Raw genomic sequence first — 14,952 nt, 5'->3', positions numbered from 1 at the left:
GCCTGGCCTCTGACTCTCTGCCCCTCTCCTTCCCTGCAGTGGGCGGTGAGATACCCCTAGACATGCGGCTCGGGGGCGGGCAGCTGGTGTCAGAGGAGCTGATGAACCTGGGCGAGAGCTTCATCCAGACCAACGACCCGTCGCTGAAGCTCTTCCAGTGTGCCGTCTGCAACAAGTTCACCACGGACACCCTGGACCTGCTGGGGCTGCACATGAACGTGGAGCGCAGCCTCCCTGAGGACGAGTGGAAGGCCGTGATGGGGGACTCGTACCAGTGTAAGCTCTGCCGCTACAACACCCAGCTCAAGGCCAACTTCCAGCTGCACTGCAAGACAGACAAGCACGTGCAGAAGTACCAGCTGGTGGCCCACATCAAGGAGGGCGGCAAAGCCAACGAGTGGCGGCTCAAGTGCGTGGCCATCGGCAACCCTGTCCACCTCAAGTGCAACGCCTGCGACTATTACACCAATAGCTTGGAGAAGCTGCGGCTGCACACGGTCAACTCCAGGCACGAGGCCAGCCTGAAGCTGTACAAGGTAAGACTCGGGCTGTCTCTGGAAGGGAGCGGGTTGGATCCCTGGGTGACGGGGAGGGCTGGTGGCTGGCTGGCTGGCGCCCTGGCGTTGGGAGGGGAGCTGGCCACCTGGTGGTGGGCTTCAGCTGGGAACTGCGGGGTCTGTGTGTGGGGTGCCTCGTTTGGGGGGCAGGTTGTGTTTCCAGCAGCCGTATACTGTACATTGTTTCCTTGACCCTCCCACTGTCTCTAGAACTGGCTCTTTTCCTACCTCACGTTTGCCATTTCCCTAGTTCTGGCTTTGCCTTTGTTCTCCTGTGTTTCCCCTCTCTCCTGCAGGCTTTCTGTTCTCCTTTTCCATCTGGTTATTCCCCCTTTTTTAGTCTCTTCTCCCCGGATGCCCCCCGGGGTTCTTTGTTTATTTCTTCATTCGTTTGTTCATTCATTCATTTATTCAACAGGTACACATTAATCCCCAACCACGTACCAGGCCCTGTTCTGGGCCCACATCCATGCACAGGGTAGACAAAACGCCCCTGCCCTCCTAGAGCTTCCGTTCTTTCTGGGGGCGGGGGGATGGATGATGAACACAATGGATACATTAGACGGTGGGCTAGAAGGTAGTAAATGCTATGGGGAAGCATAGGGTCAGGTGAGGGGCCCCTTTGTGCTTTGTCGCTCTGCTTCCCGTGTTCTGTGCCTCCTTCCTCTTCCTCATGTTTAAGTTTTCCTTCTTCCTGCCGGGCTCCTCCCGTCCTCTTCCTCTTACTCTGTTCTCCCCGCTTCTTCCTTCCCTCTCATCCCTCCTTCCTCACCTCTCCCTGCCCCCTCCATTCTTTCTCTCAGTCCGCAGACGGTAACAAGGAGGAGGTGCTCGGCTACTGTAAATAGTCCTTTCACTGGCATGGCAGAATTGCTCCAGACGCTTCTATTGATTTTCACTGGACTTAAAGCCTCACCTTTTTCTCTAATCATCTCATAATGGCTTTAGTATGAACAATCAGGTACAAATCGCCATAAATCTGCCCAGCCTCCCTCCACGTCCCTTCCACGCCCTCTCCCTCTCCCTCCGTTTCCCTCCCTTTTATTGTCAGTCTCCCTTCTTTCCTTTCACACCGGTTCCCACGTCTTTGGGCCAGCGAGTGCCAGGTTTCTCCTGACCCTGAGCTACTTTCATCCCCTTTCTGCTTGTGGTGATTTTAAATGGAGACTCCAAGAAAGGAAGACTCTCCTCCTCTCACCGTATCGGCCTCTGCCGAGATTGATAAGTGTGATTCATTTTACCGTTGCTCGTTCTCAGCTCGTCAAGAGACCTGTGTAACATGGATGAGAGACCATTTTAGGGAAAGGAGGAGAGAGCAGGCATGAGGTAGTGGGGATGGAATGTTCTGGAATTGACTGCTGACTCCGGCACGGATGGGCTCAAGTGTTGCAGAGAGGAGGGTCTGGGCACCAGTCACCCCCACCCCTTGCCCTCTGTGAGCAGGACCCTCCCTGGATGGCTTCACCGTGTGCCACCCTCCTCGCCGTCGGTTTAAATCGGAGGTTTTCATTGGCCACAGGGTGGTGCCGGTGTGGTCAGGAAAACCTGATGGAGAAACCGGTGGAAAAAAGAGTTTCTAAAGGACCCAGCTGAGTGCAATTAGTACAAAGGACCCGGTGTGGCCCTGGAAGGTCGTATGCAGCTTTGATGGGGGTTGTTTAGAGGTGGCACGAAGCTGGCCTCTTCCATCTGAGGAAAAACATTGCCTTTTAGATTATAAAATGTGTGGGGTGGTGATTAACTCTTCATGCTGTGGCCTCCAGTAAGAGTGGACCAGCCCTTGGATTTGCTCCTGAAGGGCCTGGAACCTGGAGGATTCGCTAAGTACATACCTTTTTGGTCCCCGGACCTTGTGCACTGGTCACACCTAGAGGGTCGGGCTGTGGTGGTTTCCAGGGCAGATGTGAGGGAAGCAGTTTGAGTGTTTCCGTCTGTGCTTTGCTGAACTAGCTCTGGATGCTCATCCTCTGCCTTAGTTTCCTCATTATATATATATACATATATTTGTGTGTGTTTTTGAAGATGCAGGAAACTCCTGCTCCAAAAAGGCAGCATAGGAGAAGCATAAAGTACTGGGATGCAGGGTAGAATGTGGGAACCAGCGCTTAGAGGGGCGGTGCCCAGGCAGTGCGTTTGGCGGGCACATCATAGGGGTGACCTCCACCCACATTCGGGGCCGAATCCCCCGTGTCAGGAGCCGAAGTTCATCAGTCTGGTCTCATCGGGTAACGAGTGTCCCCATGACTCTGCTGTGGGGGTGGGGAGTTCTCCCACCCACTCCTGGATGTGACCCAGAAACTTAGCATCTCAGTGCCTGCCCCGGGCCTTTCTGTCCTACAGCGTGGCTGAGATAAACTCCTCTTCCCCCCGAGGGGGGTCCCTCTCACATGGTCTTGTGAGTCCTCGGATTTGGGGTGGGGCTTGGAGGTGTTTGAGAGTCAGTTTTTCACTAGGCCCTGGTGTGGCCTGTGGTAAATGGAGATTGATTGCATGTTATTTTTCCTCTTGCTAATGTAATCCATTAGCCCAGCACATGCATAATCAGTTTAGAGCACAGTTAACTGGATATAATCGAGTTCTTTACTGTCTGCTAGAGAAACAGCTCCAGATGCTGCTGACCCGGGAGGGTGCCCGGCTTCTCACACACGGCCCTCCGCGCTAACCCCTCCCCCAAGGCCGACCCTGACCCCCGCCCCGCTCCCACGCCACCCACCCCATCTTGGTCCCCTGGCAGATTACTCACGATCGGCCGGCGAGAGACCCACACTGGCTTTCTGTCGCATCTGCTCAAGTGGTCGTGATGCATCTGACCTGCTCGTCGGCCTCCCAGCCTCGCTTTGCCCTCCTCTTCCTTTGACGTGCTGAGCAGCGGTCTCGGGAGGTGCAAGCACAAGCGCAGCTTTCCCGTCTGCCCTTGGACCACACACTGGTCCAGGGTCATTTCTCTTGGTGTCATAAATCCTGGCACGTACGTTGCTGGATTAGGACTGAGCTGTCTGAAAGCATAAGATGATTCCTAATCTGGACACAAGAGAGGGTTGGGCTAATCTGCAAAAAGGAGAAACTGGCGATACTCTCTCTCTTGGCTGCCCGGAATTGTCTAGCTTGGCTTATTGTGTGAGAGCGATTTTTTTTTTTTTTTTTTTTTTTTTTTTTTTTTGCGGTACGCGGGCCTCTCACTATTGTGGCCTCTCCCGTTGCGGAGCACAGGCTCCGGACGTGCAGGCTCAGCGGCCATGGCTCACGGGCCCAGCCGCTCCACGGCACGGGAGATCCTCCTGGACCGGGGCACAAACCCGCGCCCCCTGCACCGGCAGGCGGACCCCCAGCCACTGCGCCATCAGGGAAGCCCAAGAGCAATTTTTAAATCTAGATGAACGTTCATTGAATTCTCCCTCCCTGCCTCCTGGAAGTGAAGGAAAGTGGGGGTCAGCTGGGGAGCCCCAGGCATCAGATGGAAGCTGTTTCCTTTTTTCTTTGCTCCCAGGTTACTTTTCTGAAGTGCTCGTGATTAAATTCCTTGAGTCTCTTTTTTGGGTCTTAAATAGCAGTGGCTCTGGTCCAGCCCCCAGTGGTCGTATGTCCAGACCCTCACAGCTGCCGTTATGGACACTGTGATAGATTGACACAGAGACACAGTGGGAAGGCCAGGGGCCCCAGTCAGGCTTAGAGGCTGAGCTCTTGGTTTTTTGCCTACAGTGATTCATCTGAGCCAGAATGGAAGTGTGTTGTGGGAAAGATACTTGTCTCTCATTAGGGCTTGAGCTCCAGAACGGGAATTCCTCACCTTACTGCTTTCCCACATAGATGTTTCACTCTTCTCCTAAAGGACCTGCTCCCAGGCCCCAGTCTCCCACTCCTTCCCTGCACCGAGATGCAGGGTGTTCTTGCTTGTCTTAAATAGGGGGGCAGCAGGTACTGCTAGCGACTGCCCTCCCGTCTCCTCCGTGCTAGCGCAGATCCTGAGTCAGTTTGTGGGTTCAGAGCTAGTGGGAGCTCTTCTGTGTTTATCTGGACTTGCCTGCTTTGTGGCTTCCCTGGTGAGCTCTCTGAAATTTGTAGTGTTTTCCGCTTGGGGGAGGAGGGTGCAGAAAGGGCAGTTGGAGATCAGTGCACACCTGCCAACTATTAGAATCTGTTGTTCACTTTGATGTTTTTCTTCACCTGAGAGTCATTGGGATGGAAATCCATCAACTTGAGCAGAGAGATTAAGACCCCACCAGAATCTATTACTCAAACGGTTCCCAGCTGAGTTTTCTTTGATTGGGCCCAGCCCAAGAGTTTCATATTAATCTTAAATTATACTCAAAGAAGGTTGTCTACCACTGGGTTGGGTCTGGGCCCCATGTGAGCTGCATCGGGCCAGCTAGGCAAACGGAGGAGGAGACGCCAGATCTATTCGGTTTCAAGTAGGAGGTAGAGTATGGCACCAACTGACTGAACAATACTCACCCAAATTCTCCACATAGTGGGCTTTGATGCTTGCCATCCTGTTGGGTTACTCGAGGCAGAATGAAGGAAGAAACCGTCTGTCAGACTCTGCATTACTTTAGCATCCACCTTCTCAGTTCCTTCCCTGACGGGGTTCACTCTCCCAGTAGGGCAATAAATTCACCATAGGATGGATGGACAGATTGGAAGATGTACAAGTCAGACAGAGGTTTGGTTTGCAATTTGCATTCTTCATGCTTCTTTATGGGGGCACGGGGTGGGGGGTCTTAGGCACACATCTGCACGCTTCATGCCCACAGATGGTGACCGGCGGCCTTTGTCTTGCTTGGAAAGCAAAAAGCTGTCCCTCTTCCCTCCTCCCTCCTCATCCTCTCCACCCTGATGTGGCTTCATGTTTGAAGCCCTGGTACAGGTGCCATCTGGTTTCCATCGTCACTCTGGAACCAGTTTCCTCAAACCTTGCTTTCTCATTAGGTCGACTATTTTTTTTAAGTGCATACTTATGCCTTCTTCTCTCCATACCTTGGTGCTTTCAACCAAAAATGAAAGGCAGGGAATGTCTTCCTGTGGTTGATTTAGAAGGTGTGAAGGGCCAGATGTTTTGGTAAATTTGAGCACGTTTCGCCTTCATGCCCTCTATCTCCTGGAGCAGCTGGGGGTCTGAAGTTCATTTCCCTCACTTGATGGCTAGGCTCGCGGGATGGGAGGCTTCTGGGGCTGGGCTGGGCGACTGCATGCACATGGGCCCCATGGTCACCACTGGCGAGCCTGGGGGGGTGCTCTGGCAGTGTTTCTGACCACATGATAACTTCATGGGGACTCTAGGAAGGTTGAAAAATAAAATCTTTTTTGGAGGCAGGGCTCGTGTTGGGACAGATTAAATCCTTCACTGCTGTATGAATGATGGCCAACGTATGCTATAGGAGCGTGTGGCCAACGTGTGGCCAGTGGGTGCAGTGTGAAAGGTGGGCACCTCGGTGCAGTCTTGCCCTCCCTGCAAAACTCTCCCACCCACCTTCACCTGAATTCTTCTAGTGGGTGTCATTTCATTCAACACATTCATTCCGCTGATGGGCTTTAAGCACAGGCTTTGCCTAGATCCCTCTGGCTACTGGTTACCTTCACGTCAAGAAGGTTGGGTCATTGTTACCTTTTGGCTCCACGCTTTAGATACCAAATAATGGAATTGAAATCTTATTAGATGCGCCTGTTTTTTTAAAAGTCCAGTAGTAAATATGCTACCTGTTGAAAAACCAGTTTCATAACCATTAACCATAACACTTTCCCCTTTTTTCCAAATGCTTTGAGTATTTTTATTTTCTCTCTTTTTTCCCCTGCATCCTTTTTTGTGGATGGTAAAGAACTGCTCAGACCCCTTTAGATTATTATTGTATTCTTAATTATTTCTTCAAGACTGGCATCCCATGTTTACCTCAAGTGTAAGCTAATAATAAAATGTGGATTCCTTATTTTTATGGTAGAAATTATTAGTATGAGTAATGTGTGTTCACTGTAGAAAATTTGAAAAATCCAGGGAAGTATAAGAGAAAATAATCATCAGCCTAAACCCCATCATATGACAACATATTTTTATTCCTTTCTTTTTGCATATAACAAGATGCATAAGTCATCTTACAAAATTGGAATTATGCTGCATGTATACAGTACTGTACCTCAGCCCTTATATCTTTAAGTATTTTTCAGTACTTTTTTAACTGGAAGTCCTTTTTCTACTCTCCAGCTCTGCTCTCCAGAAGCAAATCACTGTTATTTAGATTATCTCCTTTTGGTTTTTTTTTTCCTGTGCTTATACTGATAGAAACAATGTGTGCATGTGTGTGCACATACATACTGTTCACGTAAGACATCTTTATAGACACATGCTATGCTTTTGCCTTGCTTTTCTCATATAACCTTTTATCCTGAAAATCATTTCAGATTATTACATATTGATCTAGCTCACTCTTTTTAGTGGCTACATAGTTTTCCATTTATTGACCAGGTCCCCACTGATGTACATTTATGTTATCTGCAGTTTTGATCTTACAGACAGTGAGGTATAGGAAACAGCTGTGTTCATACATCTCTCTGCACTTGAGCTCTTCCAAGAAGTGGGCCTGCTGGGTTCCAGGGTGTCATGCCTGTAGATAGAGTACGTTCTAATGGCCCTTCAGAAAGAAGACCCTGTCAGAATATTATTCACATTGTTAAGAACATTTTAAATATTATTAAGTTTTAAGTATTTTAACTATTTTAAACATTTCAAGTTTTATTAAGAACATTTTATCCCCTCCCTATATTAGGTGATGCTCAAACCCCTGCATGGTGACCGACACTACGTTATTTTTTTTTTGTTTTTATCAGGTTGGCAAATTTGTTCCAATGTGGGTCTCTTTAATTGTTAGATAGGGTGAACTTTTTTCATGCATTTATTGGCTGTTTGAATTTTTTCCTTTTAATATTTTATCTATTTATTTATTTATTTTTGGCTGCATTGGGTCGTCGTTGCTGTGTGTGGGCTTTCTCTAGTTGAGGCACGCGAGGGCTACTCTTCGTTGTGGTGCGTGGGCTTCTCATTGCAGTGGCTTCTCTTGTTGCAGAGCACGGGCTCTAGGCGCGTGGGCTCAGTAGTTGTGGCTCGTGGGCTGTAGAGTGCAGGCTCAGTAGTTGTGGTGCACGGGCTTAGTTGCTCCACGGCATGTGGGATCTTCCTGGACCAGGGCTCGAACCCATGTTCCCTGCATTGGCAGGCGGATTCTTAACCACTGAGCCACCAGGGAAGTCCTGAATTTTTTTTTAAAATAAATTTATTTATTTATTTTTGGCTGCGTTGGGTCTTCATTGCTGCGGGTGGGCTTTCTCTAGTTCCGGCGAGCAGGGGCTACGCTTTGTTACGGTGCACGGGCTTCTCACTGTGGTGGCTTCTCCTGTTGCAGAGCACGGGCTCTAGGCACGTGGGCTCGGTAGTTGTGGCGAACAGGCCTAGTTGCTCCATGGCATGTGGAATCCTCCTGGACCAGGGCTCAAACCCGTGTCCCCTGCATTAGCAGGCGATTCTCAACCACTGTGCCACCAGGGAAGCCCATCCTGAATTTTTTTTTTTTTTTTTTTTGGCGGTACGCGGGCCTCTCACTGTTGTGGCCTCTCCCGTTGCGGAGCACAGGCTCCGGATGCGCAGGCCCAGCGGCCATGGCTCACGGGCCCAGCCGCTCCGCAGCATGTGGGATCCTCCCGGACTGGGGCACGAACCCGTGTCCCCTGCATCGGCAGGCGGACTCTCAACCGCTGCGCCACCAGGGAAGCCCCCATCCTGAATTTTTAAAAAATATTTTTTTATTTGGCTGCTCCGGGTGTTAGTTGTGGCACGTGGGATCTTCGTTGTGGCATGCGGGATCTTTAGTTGCGGCATGTGGGATCTAGTTCCCTGACCAGGGATCTAACCTGGGCCCCTTGCATTGGGAGCCCGGAGTCTTAACTGCTGGACCACCAGCAAAGTCCCTTGGCTGTTTGAATTTCTTTAGCGGCTTTCCTTTTCATAGCCTTTGCCCTGTATTCATTCATTCGTTCAGTTCATTCATTCATTTTGGGGATTTGGTCTTTCTTCTGATTGGTTTGCAAGAGCTCTTGGTTTATCAGGGCCAATGGTCCCTACTGTGTTGTGGGTGCTGCAGACATTTCTCCAAGTCTTTTATTCATCTTTCACTTCGCTTATGATGTGCTTCAGCCTACAGGAACTGTTTCGTTTGTATGTTGTCCAGTCTGCATGTCTGTTTCTTTATCCTTCTAACTCTTCTCTTTTTCCAGGGAGGCTCTCTCTCGCTGCTAATGTTATAAAATAATAACAGTAATAGCTAGCTCCTATACGACACTTATTGCAAGCAGGTGCTATCTGTCATACCTGCTTTACAGGATTAAGTGATTTACTCTTCTCTTAACCCACCTGTTTTCAAATGGGGGAACCCGAGGCAGAGGGTGTTACAAGTCACCAGCTAGTGAGTGTTGTTGGAGTGGGTCTTCAGACCCAGGCAGGTGGGTACCACGTGACTGATAGTTTCTTCAATACTTTCTCCCCCTGTTTAAGACTTTAATTTATGAGGAATGTATTTTGTATATGGTACATTGTAGGACTCTGTGTGTTGTGTGATTTAGGACCATGTTTTCTTTCAAATTGGGTGGTTGGTTGTCCAACAGATTCTTAAATAGCCATTCTTTCCTTGCTTATGTGAAAAGCCCTGTGTATCATCCCCTGTCTGTAGATCTTACAGAGTACCTCCCGAGTACTTTGCAGATTTGGGTCAGTCCACGCATATTTCCAGAGTATTGCTTGTCGAAAGCACTGAGACGCAAGAAGAGGGAACACACAGGCTGTTCTCTTTTCCAGGCATGTGAAGCCCTGTGGATGAGATTTCTTCCTCTCTCCTTTTCCTCTTCCTCTCTGGTGCATTCCCCAGGGTGAAATTTCTTGGATTAATTACCTTCATCTCCAGGAGAGAAGGGGGCTTGAGAGAGGGACCAAATATTTTATTGTTTCTTAATGGAGACAGTGGGTCTCACCTCTTTCTTTCTTTCTTTTTTTCTTTTTTTTTTATAAATAAGACAGAGAACAAATACTGCAAGTCTGAGAATTTCCCTTTTCTGAAGTTCTTACTTGCATAGCGGGGGATAGTGTGGCTGTGTCTGCTTATTCCAGGAGGAGCTGTTTTTAGCTACTGATGACAAGTCTCCTTTTGGATTCCAGAGAAGGTGTGCCGTGGCCCCGACTCAGGCTGAGGAGCGGGGTGGTCTAATTTCAGAAAATCTAGTAACTACCGCTTTGTCGAAATACTTGAAACCCTACCACGTCCACTCTCCGCCGCCCCACAAATCCTTAAGCTCAAAGCCCTAGGCCTTCTTGGGAGAGAAAAATCTCCAAGTATCCATCCCCTCCAGCCCAGCCCCGTGGAGAGGAATAAGCCCTACTACTTGTGGAGTTCTTTGCACGAATGCCACCTGCCGTCTTAGGGTGGTCTGTAACCCTAAGAATTTTGCTGCAAATATTCCATTGCCTCCACATTCCAGAATAATCCTGTGTGTTACAGCTGCTCCAGGTAAACCCCGTCTGGAGGAAAGCGGTGCCAGCTATCAGGGGGCAAAGACCTAAACCCAATTTTGAGTCCTTTCAACTTGCTCAGGACTTGGACTAAAAGGACAAATTTGCATACATTTAGTCCCAACAGGTGTTTCTGGTTTTTTGTTTTGAAAGGGAAATTGTAAGGGAACAATTAAGCATTGTCAGGAACATTGTCAGAAGGCAAGAGATTTTAAAGAATTACATAATACACCTGAACCATAGTCTTTATTCCTTTTTCAACATAACTTGAAACTCTAAATGCTATTTAGGTGTAGGGTGGGAAAGGCTGTTGCTATGAAAACCCTTTCGGTAGCACTAACTGAGTCATTTAATACTTTAATATTTAATAAAATTAGGTTTCCAGCACTTTTTTTTTTTTTTAAGCAACCAGGTTGTAGGGTGAATGTTAAAAATGTTAAAGACAAAAAAAATCTATTGCTCACAGAGATGTTGGAGGTTATTGAAACCAGCAACATCAGGCTGGTGACCCTGTGGAGGACTGAAAATCCCACAGCAGGGACCTCAGGGTCAAGTTGCCAAATTTAGCAAATAAAACTGTGAAATACCCAGTCAAATGTAAATTTCAGACAGACAACAAATAATTTTTTGTTATAAGTATGTACCATAAAATATAATTATATTTACTTATCTGAAATTCACATTTACCTGGGCATCCTGTGTTTTCTCTGGTAGCTCTTCCTCTGGATGATGAAGAAATTCTTTCCTAGTGTCCTACCAACTGGCCCGGTGGGAGCGTAAAGAGACATAAGTGGCTTCCTTGTTAGTAAAGCCTCTGTTTTTTTTCTTTTTTTTAATGGGTCCCAACAAAAGAGGAAAATTACAAAGGCCTGTAGTGATGATTTCCAATTTTTGTTATTTATAGAAAACTCGTATCAGATTTTCACATTTTCTACATTAAATAAATTGCTTTTCCTATAATGAAATCTGAAGTTTTCTCCAGAGCTATTTGTTAAGATTTGCTTTTCAATAATTTTTTCATTATTTCCTTTTATTTGAAGTGCTTTCATGTTGCACAGCGAGACGGACGGCAGGATGCCCAGTTCAGTTCGTTGCAGTCTTGCCAGAGGCTTCCACTGTCCTTGCTCACGCTTGGCTCCTTGGGCCTCTTTCTGCATTGGTATTTGTATGTGAGTGGTAGAAATTCACAGCCCTTGAGCATCGGCTGTTGTCGATGGCACAGCTGTGCCCTTCCACAGGTAGGACTCTCCGAGGAGACGCTGAAAGTGGGTTTGAATCAGGACTAATCATCAAGAATGATTAAGGAACCTTCTCTAGGGTCTGTATCCTCATTTTGTAAGAGGCAAACTAGTGAGAAGGTTAGAAATGTTTATCTACTGATAGTATTTGATTTGTAACATGTTAATTAGCAGGGCAGGTTCCCAGTTCCAGGACGAGGGCCTCCAAAGCATATCTGGTCTCTTAGGTCAACAGTTTTAACCACCATTTCTTTTGCTGGGTCAGCCTGTGCGTTGGAATCGCGGGGAGAATTTCTTATGTCCTTGCTGTCTCTGTTGAGTCTTTCTCTTTCTCTCTCTGACCACAGGCTCCTTCTTGAGGATTGTTGGGCCCTTGTAGCTGCTTCTGAGCCAACCTCTGGACTTCCCTGGGTGATGTATCATACCAGGTTGTCCTTCTTTTCCTACAGAAGACAGGGCCCTGGGGCCCCTGGTTCTGGGATGGGAGTGTCCCTGCACCTGTCACCTTGATTTGCTCTCCTGCTGCTGGTTTGGACCCCAGCCCTTAGGACACCATTCCCTGCTTTGGTCTATGGGACACCAATAAATGGAAAGGGGATTCCTCCCTCTGGGTCAACAACATTTATTGTGTCTGATTTTGTGCTGAGCCCTGAAGTAGGATTTTTGACTCGGGCTAGTAAATCTTGTAACATGTCACTTAAAAACATCTTTTGTGTAGGGAACTCATAGTGAGTGGCCTGCGCTGGGAGTGTGTTTCACCTCCAGTGTCTGTGCTCTGTGACAGGGACCCCAGTCCCTGCATCTGTCTGTTTGCCTTTCACGTTGCTCTTGCTCCTGAATCTTCGTCCTTTTGGAAGAGTGCCCAGGGAGACGTGAGCAGACACCAGGTGTAGTTCTGAGTTAGGAGAAAATCACTTTCCAGAAACCTGTGGCACACAAGTCCTACCTGTGTGGGGCTGGAACTTTTTTCTCGTCTACCCTTACTTCCTTTCTCTCTTCTTCCAGCCAGAAAGCTGGAAGGATCCCACAACCAACCACAGCCTTGCTGGTACCTGCCCTCCTGTGACACGTAGGGAGGGCAGAATCCTGAATGACCTCAAGGCTTTTCCAGCAGGATTCTGGCCCCCTTGACTGTTGGAGGAGCACCGGTGTCCGGGCTGGGGGTTGGTCTTGTGGTCTTGCGCACACGTGTGGATCGTACTCAGTTCCTTTTTTTGGCTTTTATGTTCATGTATCTTAGGGCCTTTGGGACAGTGGGAGCAATAAGGTCGGGATTTGGTGTTTGCTTCCGGGTTCCCTTTGGCCCTTGCGAGGGAGGGCTGGGTCCCTGCGGAGAACCTGCAGATGAGATGTGGATGGGACGTGGAGAGGCTTTGATTTTATTTACGGCAGAGACTGTCCTGGTGGCATGACCCCGTCTCTCTTTAGAACATGTTTTGCTGATTTAAAATAGGACTCATTTGAGTTCCTGACTCTGTGAACCTTTGAGTATCGTGGGCCAGGAAGCTTCTCTGAGCAGCATCACATGTTTCTCCTGCACTCCGCATATGTGTCGGGGGGAGATAAAGGGTCACCCCAAATGGTCACCCCCATGCCGGGGTGGTTTTCAGGGTAATCTTCCCACCTCTGCTCGGCCTTCCCATTTCTGTATTTCCTTTCTCCCACCAGCCCTCTCGCTTTCTAAAATCATTAAAGATAGATGGAGCCTGGGGAGCATTCCTAGGTTCTTCCAGTCAGCCAAGCCAGGAGGCGTGGGTCCTGGGACCGTGATTTCCTCAGTGTCCTAGACATGAGTCAGTGAGTGTGACTCTGCAGCCAGCTGTGGTTTAGGAAGCGCCGTGGGGAGCGATTTGGCTGGAGGCATCTGCTTGTGTGTGTTTCTTTCACTTCTGGTTCTCAGATTAGGATCCAAGCGTTTTTCATTATTATTATTTTTTTGTCCAGTCTGGGTTTCTATTAGTGATGGCCACAGCTGCCAGTGTGGGAAGACCAAACCATTTCTCCAGGGACAAGAGTTCTGTAAAGTAGTCTAGTCTCGTCGTGTCCAACTTTGAATCCATATCCCACCTCTCCATCTCCATCATCTCGCTGCGATCGTTTGCATTTCTGGGCCTTCGCCACTTTGAGTTTATCCAGAGTTCAGGCTCGGGGCATCTGTGGGTTTGGTCTGAGGTGGCGAGTTCTTGAGTCGTTCTTCCTCTCTGACTTTTTCCTCTGATGTTCTAGCACCCAGAGGACCCCAGAAGTCACCGAGACACTCCTTCTGCATTCTCAGTGCCTCCCACAAACACCGTCACATGCTTTTCTCCTTTGCCTGGTCTGGTCTTTATTCCTCTTGGTACATGGCATTTGGAATAAAATCTCACCTGGGGAGGTCTCAGACAGCAGAGACAAAGCCCAGCTCCACTGAGGGGAGACTAATCACACAGCTAATTAACCCAACAGATGTCACTGTAAATGCTCGTTTCTTTGTAATTTGGATCTACATCGCCGAGATCGGCTTTGGGCCCCACTGGAAATGTCCCTTTTATCAGACTTTAAGGAATAGCATATTTCCGGCCTCGCCTTTGTGCTCTTGTGACACATCCCTGGTTTTCCAGAAAGCTCTCCCCCACTACAGCAGCCACAGATGGTGTCTCTGCCCTGAGTGCATGTCACACCGTTTGCCACCAGGCTTGTCTCTTGTCTCCTGTTGTTAGTTTGTTTCTCCAACTGGTTTGTAAACCTCTTCAGAACGTCAGCTGCCTTAACCAGTGTTTATCTCTTGAGAATGCACCATGACACAAGACAAGCAGACACCCAGAGATGGTCACCAGTTTCTTTCCCTTTTCTTCCTTGTCTTTCCTACAAGCAAGTTGGTTTGTGATGAATGCAGCTGAGGAGTGTTTGAAAGGGACCATTTTGATATCAGATGGTGAAGAAGCATAGAACACCTGTGATTTGGTTAGTGAAATCGAAAAACTCACAGATGGAACAACCAAAGGGTTCTTGGAGGTGGGAGAGGGGTGTCAGGAAGCAGGAGGGAGGTGGTGATTTTGTTCCCTCCCTGCTCAGTGATATGAGTGGAACAGACAGGATGCAAGGCTCTGCTTTCTGCAGGCGGCCTGGGGGCGCTGTGCGCCATCGCTGGTGGTCCTGGGCCGCAGGCTGGCAGCCTGTGCCTGCAGAAGCTGCCTAGTTCCTAATAGGGGTGTTGCCACCCGCCCAAGGCCGTAATGACTGAGTTTTGTTTGCTAACGTCCCCTTGGCCTCCCTCGGTCATGCCCGCCTGTGAGTAAAGTCACAGTGTCCACTCCTGGCTTCTGTGACACCAGTCTTCTGGTTTGTCTTGTCCCTCTCTGGCCCATCTCCTTGGTCCCCTTGCTGGCTTCTGTTATTCACAGTAAATGCTAGAGTCCCCAGGGCTTGGCTCAGGCCTTCTTCTTTTTTTCTGTTTGTAATTCTCCCTAAGTGTCATGTTCAGCTTTTAAACAACATCTCCCTTCTGGTGACACTGCAGTCACGGTCTTGAAGCCTGGGCTCTCCTTTTATCTGCCTCTGTACTGGCCCTTCTGCTGAATGTCTGACAGTTGACTCTTCAGACTCAGCATGGCCTGAAGAGAAGTCTTGCTGACCA

The 14,952-nt window shown here is 48.7% G+C and overlaps 1 protein-coding gene across 7 annotated transcripts in view; it reads left to right on the top strand.

Annotated features, from left to right (window-relative positions):
- The window catches only part of ZFHX3 (zinc finger homeobox 3), a 258,929-nt gene that overhangs the window by 94,685 nt on the left and 149,292 nt on the right, over positions 1-14,952 (top strand). For all 7 annotated transcript variants that reach the window (XR_014292026.1, XM_082605621.1, XM_082605625.1 and 4 more), the window contains one exon: positions 40-536. Coding sequence is in view for 6 of the 7 variants with exons in the window: in XM_082605621.1 (XP_082461747.1) it covers positions 40-536 (497 nt within the window). In the remaining variant the exon portion in view is untranslated. The remainder of the gene's footprint in view (positions 1-39; positions 537-14,952) is intronic.

The sequence above is a fragment of the Mesoplodon mirus genome (genome assembly GCF_964341445.2).
Source record: "Mesoplodon mirus genome assembly, chromosome: 19".
NCBI lineage: Eukaryota > Metazoa > Chordata > Mammalia > Artiodactyla > Ziphiidae > Mesoplodon > Mesoplodon mirus.
This window is presented reverse-complemented; position numbering and strand designations above follow the sequence as displayed.